The sequence below is a fragment of the Achroia grisella genome, unplaced genomic scaffold (assembly GCF_030625045.1).
Source record: "Achroia grisella isolate CSIRO2021 unplaced genomic scaffold, CSIRO_AGI_Agris_v1 utg109, whole genome shotgun sequence".
Classification (NCBI taxonomy): domain Eukaryota; kingdom Metazoa; phylum Arthropoda; class Insecta; order Lepidoptera; family Pyralidae; genus Achroia; species Achroia grisella.
The window spans coordinates 2,552,934-2,570,011 of record NW_026712573.1 but is presented as its reverse complement, the minus strand read 5'-3'; the positions used below and the strand labels follow the sequence as shown (position 1 = coordinate 2,570,011).

Genomic DNA, 17,078 nt, shown 5'->3' with positions numbered 1-17,078 from the left:
CGTAGTCACCAATTGAAAAAAATAGCCGGTTTTTAATTGTTTATTCTTATTATATGAGTTTTCACCAAATTAGGTTACAAAGGTTTCTCAGATAACTACCCAGAATAACTCCCACATTTCTACACTATTAAGTTAGGCCAAGACACATCTCAAGAGGTTTTCTTTTTCCCAGCTTGAAAGTACGAGAAAAAAACGTTAATATATTTAATTCCAATGTGCAAATTCTTTCAATACAGGTCCTTTACATTACAATATTCATCATTGAATATGACAAATAAATTATTCGTCCCGCCTTGAATCTTAAATTTGAACAATTGTTTTCAGTTTAGTTCAAAGTAATAGAATAAAGAACAAAACAATATGTTACTGTAAATAGCATTTTACTAAGTAAATAATATAATAAGTACTTATATCGCATTTAATATTATTAATTTATTATGTATACATGTAAGCCTTGTCAGCCGAAAACTCGACATTTGTCTTTTGTCATAAGATAAGATGATCCAGTCATTGTCATCATTTCAGTAATTCATTATGCAGTATTGGGTAGCTTAATATGGCTTCTTTAAAACAAAATTCAACCTCTGGAAACGAAATTGTGAAATGGCAAGCAATTACACAACTTCGAACATGAATACCGCAATTATTCTTCTTAAAAATGAAATCAAATTATGTCTTTGAGAAGAAAATTAATAGGTACTTGGTTAATAAATATATCATATACTCTTAATTTAATTAATAATGAATATGTAAAATATTTACGTATGATTTTATTTACAACTAGCTGTTGCCCGCGACTTCGTCCGCGTTTCTGTCGTTTTTCGTAATTAATAAATGAATAAAACAGTTACATTACCGACCTAAGTTTTATTTTTCTACTATTACAATGTAAGTATGTTTAGAACACTTAGGTACATGTAAATATATATAGAAGTCAGTCCTTATCAATGCAATTACAGACATCTAACCAAGGCCGTGAATGCATTAGTCTAACGTCATAGCGTGTGGTACGAATGTTTATTGAAACCGCAATGCGAAGTTGTCCTGTTTATCGTTATTATAGATTTTTTATAATGATGGAAAGGCAACACTAGCTGATGTAGTGATATTATAATAATTATGTTATGGAATATATAGCGGCGAAGTTAAGAAATTTATTATCAGAATACATGGGTTAACTTAATTAAGAAAACTTCTAGAATATTTCCAATTACTAACAATATTTTCAACGTCTATCACTGCACCAAATAATAGCTATAAAGAAATTATATAAGCAATGTACTCTAACTGGGTACCTATTTCATTTTAAAGTTTATCTTAGGCGAGAGTGCACGATACAAAGATAACATTATCAATAGCTAAGTATATTGTTCTCTTCGCTATAATGCGCTGCCTGAGAGGTGGGCTGTGTGTAAGACAAGGACGACTGCTTGTAATATAAGTGGTAGTCGTATAAACTGGCACTGCTGTGAGGCGAACTGGGTCGTTGCAAGAGCAAAGTCACCTTTAAACTAAGATAAAACTCCCCTCTATTCGATGCACTCTGTCGGTCTCGCGTCACGACTAGAACTACAAGACACATAATATACTTGTAAATATATAATCCTTGCTCCCGACTATCCGACGTTATTAGAATTTCGTACCAAAAGTGTTGTCCCATAGGTACTATCCTCGATCGTTTTATTAAGAACAAAGAAGGAACTGTGTAGGCTGCAACAATAGTTGTAATTTAAAAAATCATGCATCAATCATGAATATGAATGATTGTTTATAGAAAGTAGGTATCTAATTTTATTTATGATCAATCAATATTATCTTTGTAGTAATTCTAATTGTTATTCAGTTATGAGTCAATGTATTCAGTTATTAGTGTAGTATTGTATTTACCATTCAATTCTGAATGACAGATACTTACATACAAACGACAGCGCGTGATGTGACATAGTAGATGAGTATGTGATTGTTAAAAATGTGAATGTGTGCATCAAGTCGTGTGGCGTGGGTTCCCGCGGAAAGCGAAGCATACACTTCGATTATAAGAGGGCACCTTCAAACACTGCCGTTGACCGTGGTCAGGGTCGAACGATCCCTGACCTTGTACGTCGACATCGCTCGCCGACATTCCACATGGCCCAAATCGGCCTGATGTAATAACTGCATGACTTTATTGTTGGTGCAAATTATAGGACCAGTCGACAACACAATGTTACCTACTATGTTGTATGGTAGGAAATCAGGTGTGGATAAAGTGTTGCTATGAAATAAGAAGCGTTATATTGGATTTCTATATATAAATATATATAGATATAAGTAGTAGATTAGTAGAACTTTCAACCTTACAATTTTTTATATGTTTTTATGCGTAATTAATAACAATTTAATTCAGAAGATTTAATCACAACAGGACTGAGCATCGAAGTAGGTTCAAAGTTGGACAAATGTCAATTAACGTCGCCATCTAAACTAATCGGGGGGAAAGGATTGTTAGTAAGACTGACTAGTAGGACTGATAAACCCATTGCTACTAATGGTTAATATAGGTACCAGGTTGAACTTCACGCGGCACCCCTGGAAACCATTGTGATAAACTTCTCGTAATTTGCTACGATGGGCTGACTTACCTAGCCTCATGTCTATGTCTATCTTTATCTTATCATCCTCCACTGGCATTCCACCAGCTTAAACCGTTAGTGCAGGCGGGATTTCGCACGGGATTTCGGGCACCATTTCATTATCATTATTAAAAAAACACATGCGTATATATTATAACATAATATAATAATAATAATAATAATAAACTTTATTGTCCAATAAAACACTTATATATTGGGAATTAGTTTCCAGAGCAAACCAGCTAGTCCGAAAAGAGCTTGATGATTCTCAATTTCTGAGCTACTTACGCGTTTAATCTCATACGAGGATTTCTATCTCCAAGCTATAAGGCGACTTAGTATATTACCACTACGATACAGTATAGGTACATATGTTCGGGAAGTTTTGTATATCTACCGTATATAAAAACACTCCGACAAATCCGCAATTTACAATAATGCATATATTTATAATATTGTAATCAAACAAGTAGCAAATCCTATGACAATAAAACTACAATATGTGAATATGACATTGATATTATCGCGATATATTTATCATTGTCCCGTACAAATAAGTTACGTCATACGTCAACTCGCTAAAGCAATAGGTAAATCGATTTGATTTAAATTTGCCTATCTTTTAGAATGACTATATCTAAGGTGTCTCTGTGTGTAGATAAACATTTATTAGTATTTAACTGTAATTTTATCAAATCGATAATATCACGTCGTCATGTTACAGCATCAATATTTATTTCTAATAATAATTAGATGTAAGGAACTGATCGAACAGCTCAGGACAAGGTCACGGAGCGTTTCCCGGGCAACATCGATAGGACGCCAAGCCAGTTACAAAACTGCTATTACAATTTTAACAAAACAACCTCGTTATTTCCATTAAGAACTAGTTTCAGCCTTGGTTATAAGATAGAATAAATAAAAACCTAGCTATTTGTGTGAATTTGCATTGCAACCTAGAAACCGATCGGCTTTTGCTCGTTGCCCGGCAACCGCCCGGACCGCGCCAGCCAGCCAGCCCCTCGCTACCCAGTTGCACCATCCACCTCCATTTTCCTGACGACTCAACGCCCTTATATCTACCGCACGAATTTATACCATAAATTAATAGAGAAACGAATGATATTCTTTTGCGTCATTCGCGGAGTGGCAACGATTTTAATATTTAATACATTATACTTGATCGTGTAAATGTTTTTGTAGTAGAGTAAATTCTGGGTCTAAGGCATAAAGATTCTATTTTGTTTGTACTTCTCGATATAATAGCCCTATGATGCACGACGTAAACAACTTGGATACCTATTTATGATAAAGGTGGACGTGGAAGAATACAGGAACATAGCAAAGTGACAACTACTTACGTTGATAAATAAGTAATTCCTACGTTCTAAATTAAGTATCCCGGCCATACCGGATAAAGTAGTTACTTAGATTTGAAAAATAAATAGTAGTTATTAGATAACGTTTCAATAAAACAAAAATGTGAAACATCGCTGATAACGTAGTCACCAATTGAAAAAAATAGCCGGTTTTTAATTGTTTATTCTTATTATATGAGTTTTCACCAAATTAGGTTACAAAGGTTTCTCAGATAACTACCCAGAATAACTCCCACATTTCTACACTATTAAGTTAGGCCAAGACACATCTCAAGAGGTTTTCTTTTTCCCAGCTTGAAAGTACGAGAAAAAAACGTTAATATATTTAATTCCAATGTGCAAATTCTTTCAATACAGGTCCTTTACATTACAATATTCATCATTGAATATGACAAATAAATTATTCGTCCCGCCTTGAATCTTAAATTTGAACAATTGTTTTCAGTTTAGTTCAAAGTAATAGAATAAAGAACAAAACAATATGTTACTGTAAATAGCATTTTACTAAGTAAATAATATAATAAGTACTTATATCGCATTTAATATTATTAATTTTTTATGTATACATGTAAGCCTTGTCAGCCGAAAACTCGACATTTGTCTTTTGTCATAAGATAAGATGATCCAGTCATTGTCATCATTTCAGTAATTCATTATGCAGTATTGGGTAGCTTAATATGGCTTCTTTAAAACAAAATTCAACCTCTGGAAACGAAATTGTGAAATGGCAAGCAATTACACAACTTCGAACATGAATACCGCAATTATTCTTCTTAAAAATGAAATCAAATTATGTCTTTGAGAAGAAAATTAATAGGTACTTGGTTAATAAATATATCATATACTCTTAATTTAATTAATAATGAATATGTAAAATATTTACGTATGATTTTATTTACAACTAGCTGTTGCCCGCGACTTCGTCCGCGTTTCTGTCGTTTTTCGTAATTAATAAATGAATAAAACAGTTACATTACCGACCTAAGTTTTATTTTTCTACTATTACAATGTAAGTATGTTTAGAACACTTAGGTACATGTAAATATATATAGAAGTCAGTCCTTATCAATGCAATTACAGACATCTAACCAAGGCCGTGAATGCATTAGTCTAACGTCATAGCGTGTGGTACGAATGTTTATTGAAACCGCAATGCAAAGTTGTCCTGTTTATCGTTATTATAGATTTTTTATAATGATGGAAAGGCAACACTAGCTGATGTAGTGATATTATAATAATTATGTTATGGAATATATAGCGGCGAAGTTAAGAAATTTATTATCAGAATACATGGGTTAACTTAATTAAGAAAACTTCTAGAATATTTCCAATTACTAACAATATTTTCAACGTCTATCACTGCACCAAATAATAGCTATAAAGAAATTATATAAGCAATGTACTCTAACTGGGTACCTATTTCATTTTAAAGTTTATCTTAGGCGAGAGTGCACGATACAAAGATAACATTATCAATAGCTAAGTATATTGTTCTCTTCGCTATAATGCGCTGCCTGAGAGGTGGGCTGTGTGTAAGACAAGGACGACTGCTTGTAATATAAGTGGTAGTCGTATAAACTGGCACTGCTGTGAGGCGAACTGGGTCGTTGCAAGAGCAAAGTCACCTTTAAACTAAGATAAAACTCCCCTCTATTCGATGCACTCTGTCGGTCTCGCGTCACGACTAGAACTACAAGACACATAATATACTTGTAAATATATAATCCTTGCTCCCGACTATCCGACGTTATTAGAATTTCGTACCAAAAGTGTTGTCCCATAGGTACTATCCTCGATCGTTTTATTAAGAACAAAGAAGGAACTGTGTAGGCTGCAACAATAGTTGTAATTTAAAAAATCATGCATCAATCATGAATATGAATGATTGTTTATAGAAAGTAGGTATCTAATTTTATTTATGATCAATCAATATTATCTTTGTAGTAATTCTAATTGTTATTCAGTTATGAGTCAATGTATTCAGTTATTAGTGTAGTATTGTATTTACCATTCAATTCTGAATGACAGATACTTACATACAAACGACAGCGCGTGATGTGACATAGTAGATGAGTATGTGATTGTTAAAAATGTGAATGTGTGCATCAAGTCGTGTGGCGTGGGTTCCCGCGGAAAGCGAAGCATACACTTCGATTATAAGAGGGCACCTTCAAACACTGCCGTTGACCGTGGTCAGGGTCGAACGATCCCTGACCTTGTACGTCGACATCGCTCGCCGACATTCCACATGGCCCAAATCGGCCTGATGTAATAACTGCATGACTTTATTGTTGGTGCAAATTATAGGACCAGTCGACAACACAATGTTACCTACTATGTTGTATGGTAGGAAATCAGGTGTGGATAAAGTGTTGCTATGAAATAAGAAGCGTTATATTGGATTTCTATATATAAATATATATAGATATAAGTAGTAGATTAGTAGAACTTTCAACCTTACAATTTTTTATATGTTTTTATGCGTAATTAATAACAATTTAATTCAGAAGATTTAATCACAACAGGACTGAGCATCGAAGTAGGTTCAAAGTTGGACAAATGTCAATTAACGTCGCCATCTAAACTAATCGGGGGGAAAGGATTGTTAGTAAGACTGACTAGTAGGACTGATAAACCCATTGCTACTAATGGTTAATATAGGTACCAGGTTGAACTTCACGCGGCACCCCTGGAAACCATTGTGATAAACTTCTCGTAATTTGCTACGATGGGCTGACTTACCTAGCCTCATGTCTATGTCTATCTTTATCTTATCATCCTCCACTGGCATTCCACCAGCTTAAACCGTTAGTGCAGGCGGGATTTCGCACGGGATTTCGGGCACCATTTCATTATCATTATTAAAAAAACACATGCGTATATATTATAACATAATATAATAATAATAATAATAATAAACTTTATTGTCCAATAAAACACTTATATATTGGGAATTAGTTTCCAGAGCAAACCAGCTAGTCCGAAAAGAGCTTGATGATTCTCAATTTCTGAGCTACTTACGCGTTTAATCTCATACGAGGATTTCTATCTCCAAGCTATAAGGCGACTTAGTATATTACCACTACGATACAGTATAGGTACATATGTTCGGCCAGTTTTGTATATCTACCGTATATAAAAACACTCCGACAAATCCGCAATTTACAATAATGCATATATTTATAATATTGTAATCAAACAAGTAGCAAATCCTATGACAATAAAACTACAATATGTGAATATGACATTGATATTATCGCGATATATTTATCATTGTCCCGTACAAATAAGTTACGTCATACGTCAACTCGCTAAAGCAATAGGTAAATCGATTTGATTTAAATTTGCCTATCTTTTAGAATGACTATATCTAAGGTGTCTCTGTGTGTAGATAAACATTTATTAGTATTTAACTGTAATTTTATCAAATCGATAATATCACGTCGTCATGTTACAGCATCAATATTTATTTCTGTTTCTATATAAAAATTCCTATTTATTTATCTAACAGAGATACATCAAATGCTTATAACCATAAAATACCAATATTTACATTGGTATTTTTATTGCATTAGATTTTAGTACCTAGTTAAACATAATAAAAAATGTAGGTTTTTTTTAAAGATTATTTACAGTCACAAGTTCTTAATAGTTTGAGCTGTGAACCCTTTACAACTAGTGATATATGTGACGTATGGCATTTGTTAAATTTTAGCTTCTTTTACAAAAATATATCATTAACTAATATCACCTGTATTCCCTGCTAAGAATAGGAAATCTATTTAGCTAAGTACCTAGTACGTTCTGCATTTCCGCAATGCAATATTTGTACGAAAACTTATAAACAATGACCAATTTGTTACTTTGTTTCCTTTTAGTTAGCTTCCGTAATAGAGTATTCTTATTTCTAAATAACCTTCTTCTATATGCAAGTCACAACATCGTATGCAAAAGTACACACTTGTACACTACAAACGATGATAGGGGGTTTTATCCTCGAACGTTACATTTGTAATCATGAGTATGACTGTTTGTATTCGTCTGGGTGTTTTCTATGTATATTATGTTGGTGTGTATTTACAAAATAAATACATTTCTATTCATTGTATAAGTTCTGCTTAATTTGGGACTAGATGGCGCTGTATGAATTATTGTTGGTATTATTATTAGTATATGTATGTTGTTTATACCTATAACAATATAAAGACAAGTAAACGGAGTAACATAGTTATTTAAAGACTCAATATTAGTATTTTTTAATTAAATCATGTAACGGTTCATAAACAAACAACAAAGACTGCAATTAACGTAATATTTATATGTTCCTTACTGTTACTAGTAATGTCTAACCAAGATAAGTATACGAACATAAGCAGGTTTTTCAGTGACCAAATGGCATTGAAGCAGTGCTTCATCATGAGTTGTCACATTGTCAGTATTTTTTATTTATATTTACTTGAAATAAATGCTGTTGACGTTTGTCTAAGCATCGACTCTATATTATTAGTTGTTTTCAGCATAGTGAGTTTTAACGAATGTGGCAAAAAGACACGTAAATCGAGCCAATCATTGAAAATTTACAAACAAAAAATACAATCGAATTAAGAATTCTGTTTACGAAGCAAAGTGAAAATAAAAAGGTGACCACGACTCATCACCACTTGTGTGGTACAAACAATACCGACATAACGAATATGCGGACTTAGAAGAACTACTATACAAAATATTATTTGCCTTTTTTAATAACACTAACAACGGTAATAAATGAAATTGTAGTAAAGAAAAGAAATGATAACAAATAAAGAAACAAATATACAATTAATCGATTTATTACATCAATAATATCAATGTAACATTTAATTTCTTCCACAAACATCGGTCATTATAAACCTACCTACTAATACAATTTACGCTGCTTCAAACATCAAATTCTATTTAATTGATTACATTCATCGCAAGAACAATTCTTTTCCACTTATTTTAACTTAAAAAATAATGTCCTTATTATAATATACCTACATAACACTTACTTATTGACTTGAAAACGATAATCGTCACAACCCTTACATACATTCAATAAAAATACTAAAATAATTACAAAAAAGAATGTACCTACACAATAGTTTGTGTAGGCAAATATTTCTTCGGTTATACGTGTTTACTATTTACAATTGGCATACTTAAACCTATGCGTAATTATTTCAAGATGGCGTGGTTTACAATTTATTATTTACTAGGCCTTTTTCAATAAGATCACACATTTAATATAACGATAAATGTTTATTGACTATATCAATCGTATCAATCATATACCTATGGAGTCAATAACTCATAAATACAAGTAATGAGACATCTACGAACATTTATAATTGATAATTTAATTACAGATTCGTGTTACATTTAGAAATGCATACAACTGCAAATATTATAAACAAAGTAATTAGATACCACGGTAGGTACTCGAGAACATTCGATGTACAATATAACAATTTCTAAGTCAATTAGCACAATTTATAGAAAACCTTTAATTACATTACATATTGGCAAGATTATTAACCTGTATTTTGAGAAATTCTGTAATCAATATTTAATACTGTCGAATTATAAGTTATTTTTACTAATTTCATTCATTTACATTCTTATTATTCATTTATGATGGTCTCGGTGGTCTGGTGGTTTACACCGCCTTACTCCCGATGTAAGTTCGATTCCTGGCATGGTATCATAAATATGTATTTGTATTCATGAGTAGAATTATTTGTATCAGTTTGAGTGTTTTCTATGTATTTACAAAAAATGTATTTATATATATATTTCTATCAGCTGTCTTGTACCCATAACACAAGCACTGCTTAGCTTGGGACTAGATGGCGCTGTGTGAATTATCCAGGGTTATTACTATTATTATATAAGTACATATTCTAAATAAGAGACGTCATTACCAGAATACATCATCAACAATCTGTTATGGCGAATAGTTACGAACACATTTTATAATAATTTATATAGAACCGACAATCATTGGACAATTTCCGATATTTCTACTGTAATTGTTTTAAGTATTGTATCAAATATTAAAATTTAACGTTGAATACAGATCAAAAAATAAAAGTGGAAAATGGAGGCGAACAACCTCTATACAATCTGGTGAAAAGTGTGTAATGTCAGAATAGTAGGATAGGGCAGAGTTGCCAACCTTAGACATACTTAGCCTGGTACGAAGAAATAAAAAATCTGATAAAATCTCGTACAAAGGCCCAATTTAGCTCTCTAATCTGACAAATCTCATTTCACCTATATATTATATCATTTCCAGGTTCCCATATGTAGGATTGGCATCCCTGGGCTAGCTTTTCACAATTTTTCTTCAATTGCGTTTGATATCAGCTGTTGAGTTTACAGAATATACAACAGTATGCTCCAGATCAAACCACTAATAAAATGCTCAGACCAAATATCATCCATTACCAATTCGTAGTTACCATTACCAAAGCCCGCGAAAATGGATGGCATTGGCACAGGAAGATATATCACGATGCAGTAAAGAGGAGGCATATATTCAGCACATACGTACGTAATATAATAATGAATTTGCTGATAGACAGACTATTCCAGTGCTTTTGACGCCTAAATGATAAATTTACATAATGCAGTTTTGGTGGCAAGGTATCAAATGTCGGCATGCCATCCAGAAACCATTGTGCCAAGTGCATTGTATTACATTAAGCCGACTACACAAAACTGCGCTGTACTAGTACTATTGAAATAAGTATGAATATAATTTTGCTTAATAAATGTGCCATTTTACTCTACACTAGGATTCTCTTAATGTACGACAGATAAAAAAGTAAAGTTTGTTTATACTAGCTACTACTTACATCTAACGAATTCATCAGTAAATGACATCTTAGATATAGAAAGTTTGTGGTACATAATTATACCAAACATTGGTACAACCTTCCAGTCAATGTTATAAAAAAACGACAACTATTTCTAACTTTACCCTGCTGTAGCAGTACATATTGTCACTTGTTAAAACAAGTGTCCTACCCATCATTTACCTACTTTCCAAACATTTATTCCTTAATTAAAAAACCAACCCTGATATTATTACCATAAATTCGAATAAACTGTTAGATAATTGCGTACCTACAGATACCTGCTATATAGCTGGTATCCACGGAATATCTAATGGTAGACGCGACAGAGTAGCGCACCATTGTTTAGTATCCCATACATGTTCACAGTTTACAGTAGCTACGTATCAATCTCGCCTTAATAATCATCTAATAATACACATAGTTCTTTTTATCAAATTCTTACACATTTAATGAAGAAAGTATGAGAATAATATCCAGAAACATTATGGTAAATCATGTAAATATACAATTACATATATTATATTTGTTTGGATGGCAAAATATATATATACAGTATAGTCTGTATCCCCACAAACGCAAGGGAATGAAAAAAAATGTTGCCCGTTCCTCAGACCTTCCAGATATGGACACAAAATTTCATAAAATCGGTAAGCCGTTTCGGAGGAGTTTGGTTACAAACACAATACGAGAATTTTATATCCACGAATACATATATAAATATCTAAACAAAAGTATTTTATTAGGCACCTAGTACAGAAAGCCCTAACATAAAAATCTTAAGGTGCAAGTTGAAATCCAAATCTTTTATCATCATATTTAAAAATACTGTTCATAACTATAAGGGTTTCTATACTTGTAAATACAAATTATAAATCAGTAGTTGTTTAAATAAAATATTACATACAAATACTCTTTCTAGCTATTTAGGTACAACTATTATGGAAGTAACAAAAAGTTATAATTATGGCCACCTGATGCAGTAGACTATTTTGACTGCCACATTTCAATAAGACCTTCATACCGTTTTGTACCACGAGTAGTATAAATAATATTGTCCGACATAGTTGATATATGTATTTTGTAATTGTTGTTTAATAAAATGGCGCCGGCAGGATTGCGCACTTCTGGGGGAACGTCCTGACATGTGGTAAGGTAGGTTTGTCAGATGATATGGGATCAGAGATTACCTAACATATCCTTAATAGGCTTTACATCTAAACATTGTCAATCGTTCAATAAATCGGTTAGGTAACATTGTCCCTTTTAGGTTTTAGAGTTAAAAGGGGGCAAAGTTACCAAGCGTAACATAAAATTCCCATCAACTACTAAAATGTTAATAAAACTCAACATAAATACAATAGTATGGAAACAGACCTAATTTCTATGTATAGTATTCTTCTTGTAAATAATTATATTTCCGTTGTTCTGTATAGTGCTAATGTAAGCTAAGTATCTTACGTGACCGATTTTGTCTGAATCCTAATAATTTGTACTATGTATAAGTATACATAATATACATTATTGGAACTCAGTCATAAAACGGTCACAATGTAATCTGTATTCACAGATATCCGTATCGGTATCGAAACTGTAAATTCTTAATTTTTTTTCTAACCTTAGTGTTCGTATTGAAGTCAAGCTCTTTTTAATGCTTTTAATTTATATTTAAGGAAAGATAAAATTTAATTTAAAAAAAAACTACCTTATTTATAAATAGTTTTAACAGAGTCTTTTAAATTACATATTAGATGAAGATATTTTAGGAGCTTTTTTTAATTGGACCTTTTTTTTAGTTAAATGCTACTTTAACTAACATTAGATGTATGCAGTCATCTTTTACAACTGTACTAGCGACTTTGCTGGTGTCTACTACCATTCAAAATGAGTTTTACGCAGTCATTTGTCTAGAAGATAGAATTGCTATACCTATTTTTGGGCAATAAGTTTCATTGACAAGAAGTTTGGAAAAAGTTAGGTACTATTTAACCTACTTACTGGTTAACATATTTACTTACATATGTTAAAGTTATATGACAGTACGGGTTATATACATATATATTTAATAATAAATACTGTGAAATTTTCATCACAATCAGTCGAAGTCAGTCACGGTCAGTTAGTGTTTTTACGAGAAACCCTAGTACATAAAAAGTCAAACCCTTAAACCTACAAACACAGAAGAATCTAAGCTACAGGTCTGTAAAGTTTTCGCTTCGTTACTGTTTTATGTATGTAATGATTGTATAATTTTTACAAATATTTAATCAGTTATTCTGGAATATTTTTTTTAACTACATATATATTTCGGATGTAAGTATATGATTAATAGCATATTAGTAAATATAATAATGTACCTTTGATAGGGTAAAATAATTTTTAGGTTTTATTGCACAACATACAAATGGTGGTAATAAAATTCGCAGTTTCACATTAAAAAGAGTTGTTTAGTTTTCATAAATAAATTAATAATGTTATAAACACTGATATATATAACAAACTTCTATAATATATAGTAACCGTTAAGTTTATTTAAAATGTGGTAAACTATCGGAGTTTTACCGCAACATGTATATATTATAGATAGACTTAAACAAATGGCTTTTAGAAAAAGAAAGAATCAATCTACGAGTACCAGTAGTCACAAGCTCTTAAACATATTTTAACAGAAATATTTGCCTTAATTCTTCTAATGCATGTGATATTTAAATAATAATAATTTCGGGTTATGAACTTGTTTTTAGTGATTACATATATTACGACACCGGTAACAGTAATTAGGATCCAAAGAAAAATCTAAACTAAATAATACTAATATTTATTTGGGCACTGCTGTCGTACAAAATGCTTTCAGAAATTATGTTGTATATTAGCATTTAAAGTTATTAAATTTATTAGAAACAACAAAGAAACCATTTAGCCGGCTTTGGTGGTCTAGTGGTTTAGTATTATAAAAAAAATATTATTCTCAAAAACAGCCTATGAATATTTTGTCATCTCTATGTATAGAAAAAAAAACATATAAAATATGTTTTTTTTTATGGATTTATTCTAGTACTTTATTGAAAATAGGACTCCATTGATACAGTAGAATGCAAAACATTGATTTTAACATTTTATCTGTTTGTTTGTGGGAGCGTGTCAGTAACGAATTTGGACACAGTGCATGTGTTATGGTAAGCCTAATTTAAAAATTTGTGTTAATTGGATTTAAATTGGTTTCCAAACAAAATGAAATCGTTGGCGAAAGTGGTCAATAATATGATGGTAAGGTATTACACATGGAAATATTTAAGTTATATATGTAACTATTTGTATTTAGTCAATAATATATGATGCAATGCTTTGTTTATTTATAATTTGTCCACACTAACAATATGTATTATATATATGTTTTATTTTGATATATGGAGTTTAGTTTATGTTTAGTTAGAATTATATCAGAAATTAGCATTTCAAATACAGGGCAGACCTTTGGCACAGTAACAAATTGTGCATACAGGCATTGTTTATGACTACTCACTATTAATATCATCCAATACACCTAGGTATTATATTTGACATATCTTTTTAAAAAGCAATCCTCCTAGGTATTTCAGATTCACTCAGTCTTATGATTTTAAAATTAAGGGGTTCAAGATTCTTTATATTGTCATGGCATGGAAACACCAACAATGGAAATTGGAATTAATATTTGGATAAAAATTCTATTAAGTCTTATAAGACATACTATAATTGTGTATATTATGTGTTTAGGTACAATAACTGAATATTAAACAATCACTGAAAATTAATTCCATTAATTCCAAACTGACCTTTATCACTTTCCCTTATTTTCAAATAATGTCAATCGCCCTAAACAATGCCTGTTCAACACTTCAGTCACTCAATATAAATTGTACCAAAATTACATTTATGTAAACATACTAATATAATGAACTATTTGGTCAAGTATGCTATTCACCATCCACATAATATTTAGCAAGGTACATTATTAAGTCTTAGGAACATAAAATCACGAATATCAAACAGCCCTGACAGTTATAAAAACACAACTTAGAATTTGTAATCCTGTAGTCCACTATGCCTTTTCAAACTTTCACTATTCAGGTCATCTGGCTTTTTCCTTTTTCTGGAATCAAACTTTATACCAGTTTCTTGTACAACCCGCTCACTGTTCTTTATAGCTGTTATTATATTTTGTTTTGAGGGGACTACAAGTTTTAAGTCATCATTCTTAGACTTAGGAGATGGAGATTCCACCAGATGCATAACAATTCTCTCCAGTCGCTTTGGATGCTCAACTGGAGCTTCATCAAATGATTCAAAGCTATCGTTTTGTTGTTGGTCTATGTCCACTATGACTGAATACTTACGTTTCATTTCATCCATCATACGTCGACCATATTCTTCACCAACTACACTGTTTACACACACAAAACTTTGAACATTCTTCGATTCTTTATCAATTTCAAGGAAACCCCTGGTTCTCATATATATAAAATGACCAGACCTAGACATAAGTCTGTAATATGATTCTCCAAATTCCCGGCTTTGATCATACATTTGCCTCAGAACACATATTACCCAGCGTACATCTTCTTTATGCATGAACACAAATGCAGATGCTCCCGTCACTTCCTCAGTCATATACCCAGCTGCCAATGAAATACTTTGATCGCATTGTACTATACGACCATCAATTAAATGCCTCGTCCAATACTCTGTATATGCAGTTGGAGGCATCACACGAGCAGGCAATGCATTTGACAATATGTGAATCATTCCAATAAACACAATGTCATTACCGCTAGATGAAAATGTGTGATTCCGTCTAACTCGTTGTCTTCTTATTGTCTGTTCATCCTGTACTGTATTTGCAGTGGCCCTGTCTGAACGTCTCAATACTCCATTTATGCGACACCGTTCATACCGTTGTGGATCTGATTTAGCAGATGCTCTCATAATGCGGATATTAAAGTTATGGTGCTCTTCAAATAACTGTCGTTGACATCCACTACGTAATTCAGGGGGATATATATGTCGTTTAAGTATGTCCCTATCATCAATGTGTATGTAATTATACAAATCTTGTCCCAACATATCCACATGACAATATCCTAATTTCTCTTGAACATTTGGAGATACAATAAAAATACGACCACGACAAGTCACTGCAATCATAATACCGCCAAAAAGATCGAAATACTTCAGAAATGCTGGAGACCATGAGTCTAAGTGAACACATTTGATAGTATCACCAAAGACATGTTCATTGCGCAACTTATTAACTCCCAGTCTCAAAACACTGGTTTTGTCAACTTTACGCTGAGACTGACCAATATCAGAGAGTAATGCAGTAATCTGTGATATCTGGGCGTTGTACAAGCTTCGGCGCTGTTTTTCTGCTATAATGCGAGATTCACGGTCACTTGCTTTAATCGTTGGCATCTCCGGCGAATGGGACTCGGAAGAAGAGTCGCTGCAGCCAGCAACATGGAAATCATATCCAATGCCTGATGACGGGGGCGGTACAGCAACCGCCCTACCAAAATCCACAGAAGAATTTAAGTGACTTGCCATTGCAGTGTGATGATTAGTGCTTATTCGCGTATTCACACCACTCGGGGATGTCATGCCACTCCGCAATATTATTTCACAGAGATTATGTCCTTGTTTGTCATAATTACCAACACGATCGGTATTTACTACTATTTTAAGATACAAAATCTCGATTGACATGCATTTGGGTAGAACTATAAAAAACAAAATATCGACAACACTAAACTCTTGTCAACAAGCAATCTGATTTAATATTAATAATTTAAATAAGACGCAGCAGGTGGGTGAAGAAAACCTGCAATCACAACATCACATTTACCGAAACGTAAATAACTAATCAAGTCGACCATTGATGTGAGGAATTGGATTGAAATAATCTCAAGCGGTCAGTCAGTTGTCATTTTTGCAGTCAGTCTTACAAATACCGAATATTAACACGCGTTGTGATTCTTTGCTCAGTATGAGTGTTGTCAGATTATTGTCGTGATTTTCTTCAAAATTTTCCCTTCATAAATATTTGTTTTTCGCCACAAGTGCTCTACTTCTATTTGTGGCGATTGTTTATTATTATTACTCTACTTCGTAGAGTGCATAACTCTGATGTTCTTATTTTCTGAAAATATAAAAAAAAATAACTGACAGAAGGT

General features: G+C 32.3%; 1 protein-coding gene across 1 annotated transcript; it reads right to left on the bottom strand.

Annotated features, from left to right (window-relative positions):
* Positions 1-13,606: 13,606 nt before the first annotated feature.
* LOC131845022 (basic helix-loop-helix ARNT-like protein 1) lies at positions 13,607-16,770 on the bottom strand. The gene has a single exon (XM_059194042.1). It carries the CDS (start codon positions 16,609-16,611, stop codon positions 14,926-14,928), a length of 1,686 nt encoding a protein of 561 aa, XP_059050025.1. The 5' UTR covers positions 16,612-16,770; the 3' UTR covers positions 13,607-14,925.
* Positions 16,771-17,078: the final 308 nt, after the last annotated feature.

What these genes read in the sequence shown, in the direction of transcription:
- LOC131845022 (XM_059194042.1), bottom strand. Translation starts at nt 16,611, where the DNA reads ATGTCAATCGAGATTTTGTATCTTAAAATAGTAGTAAATACCGATCGT.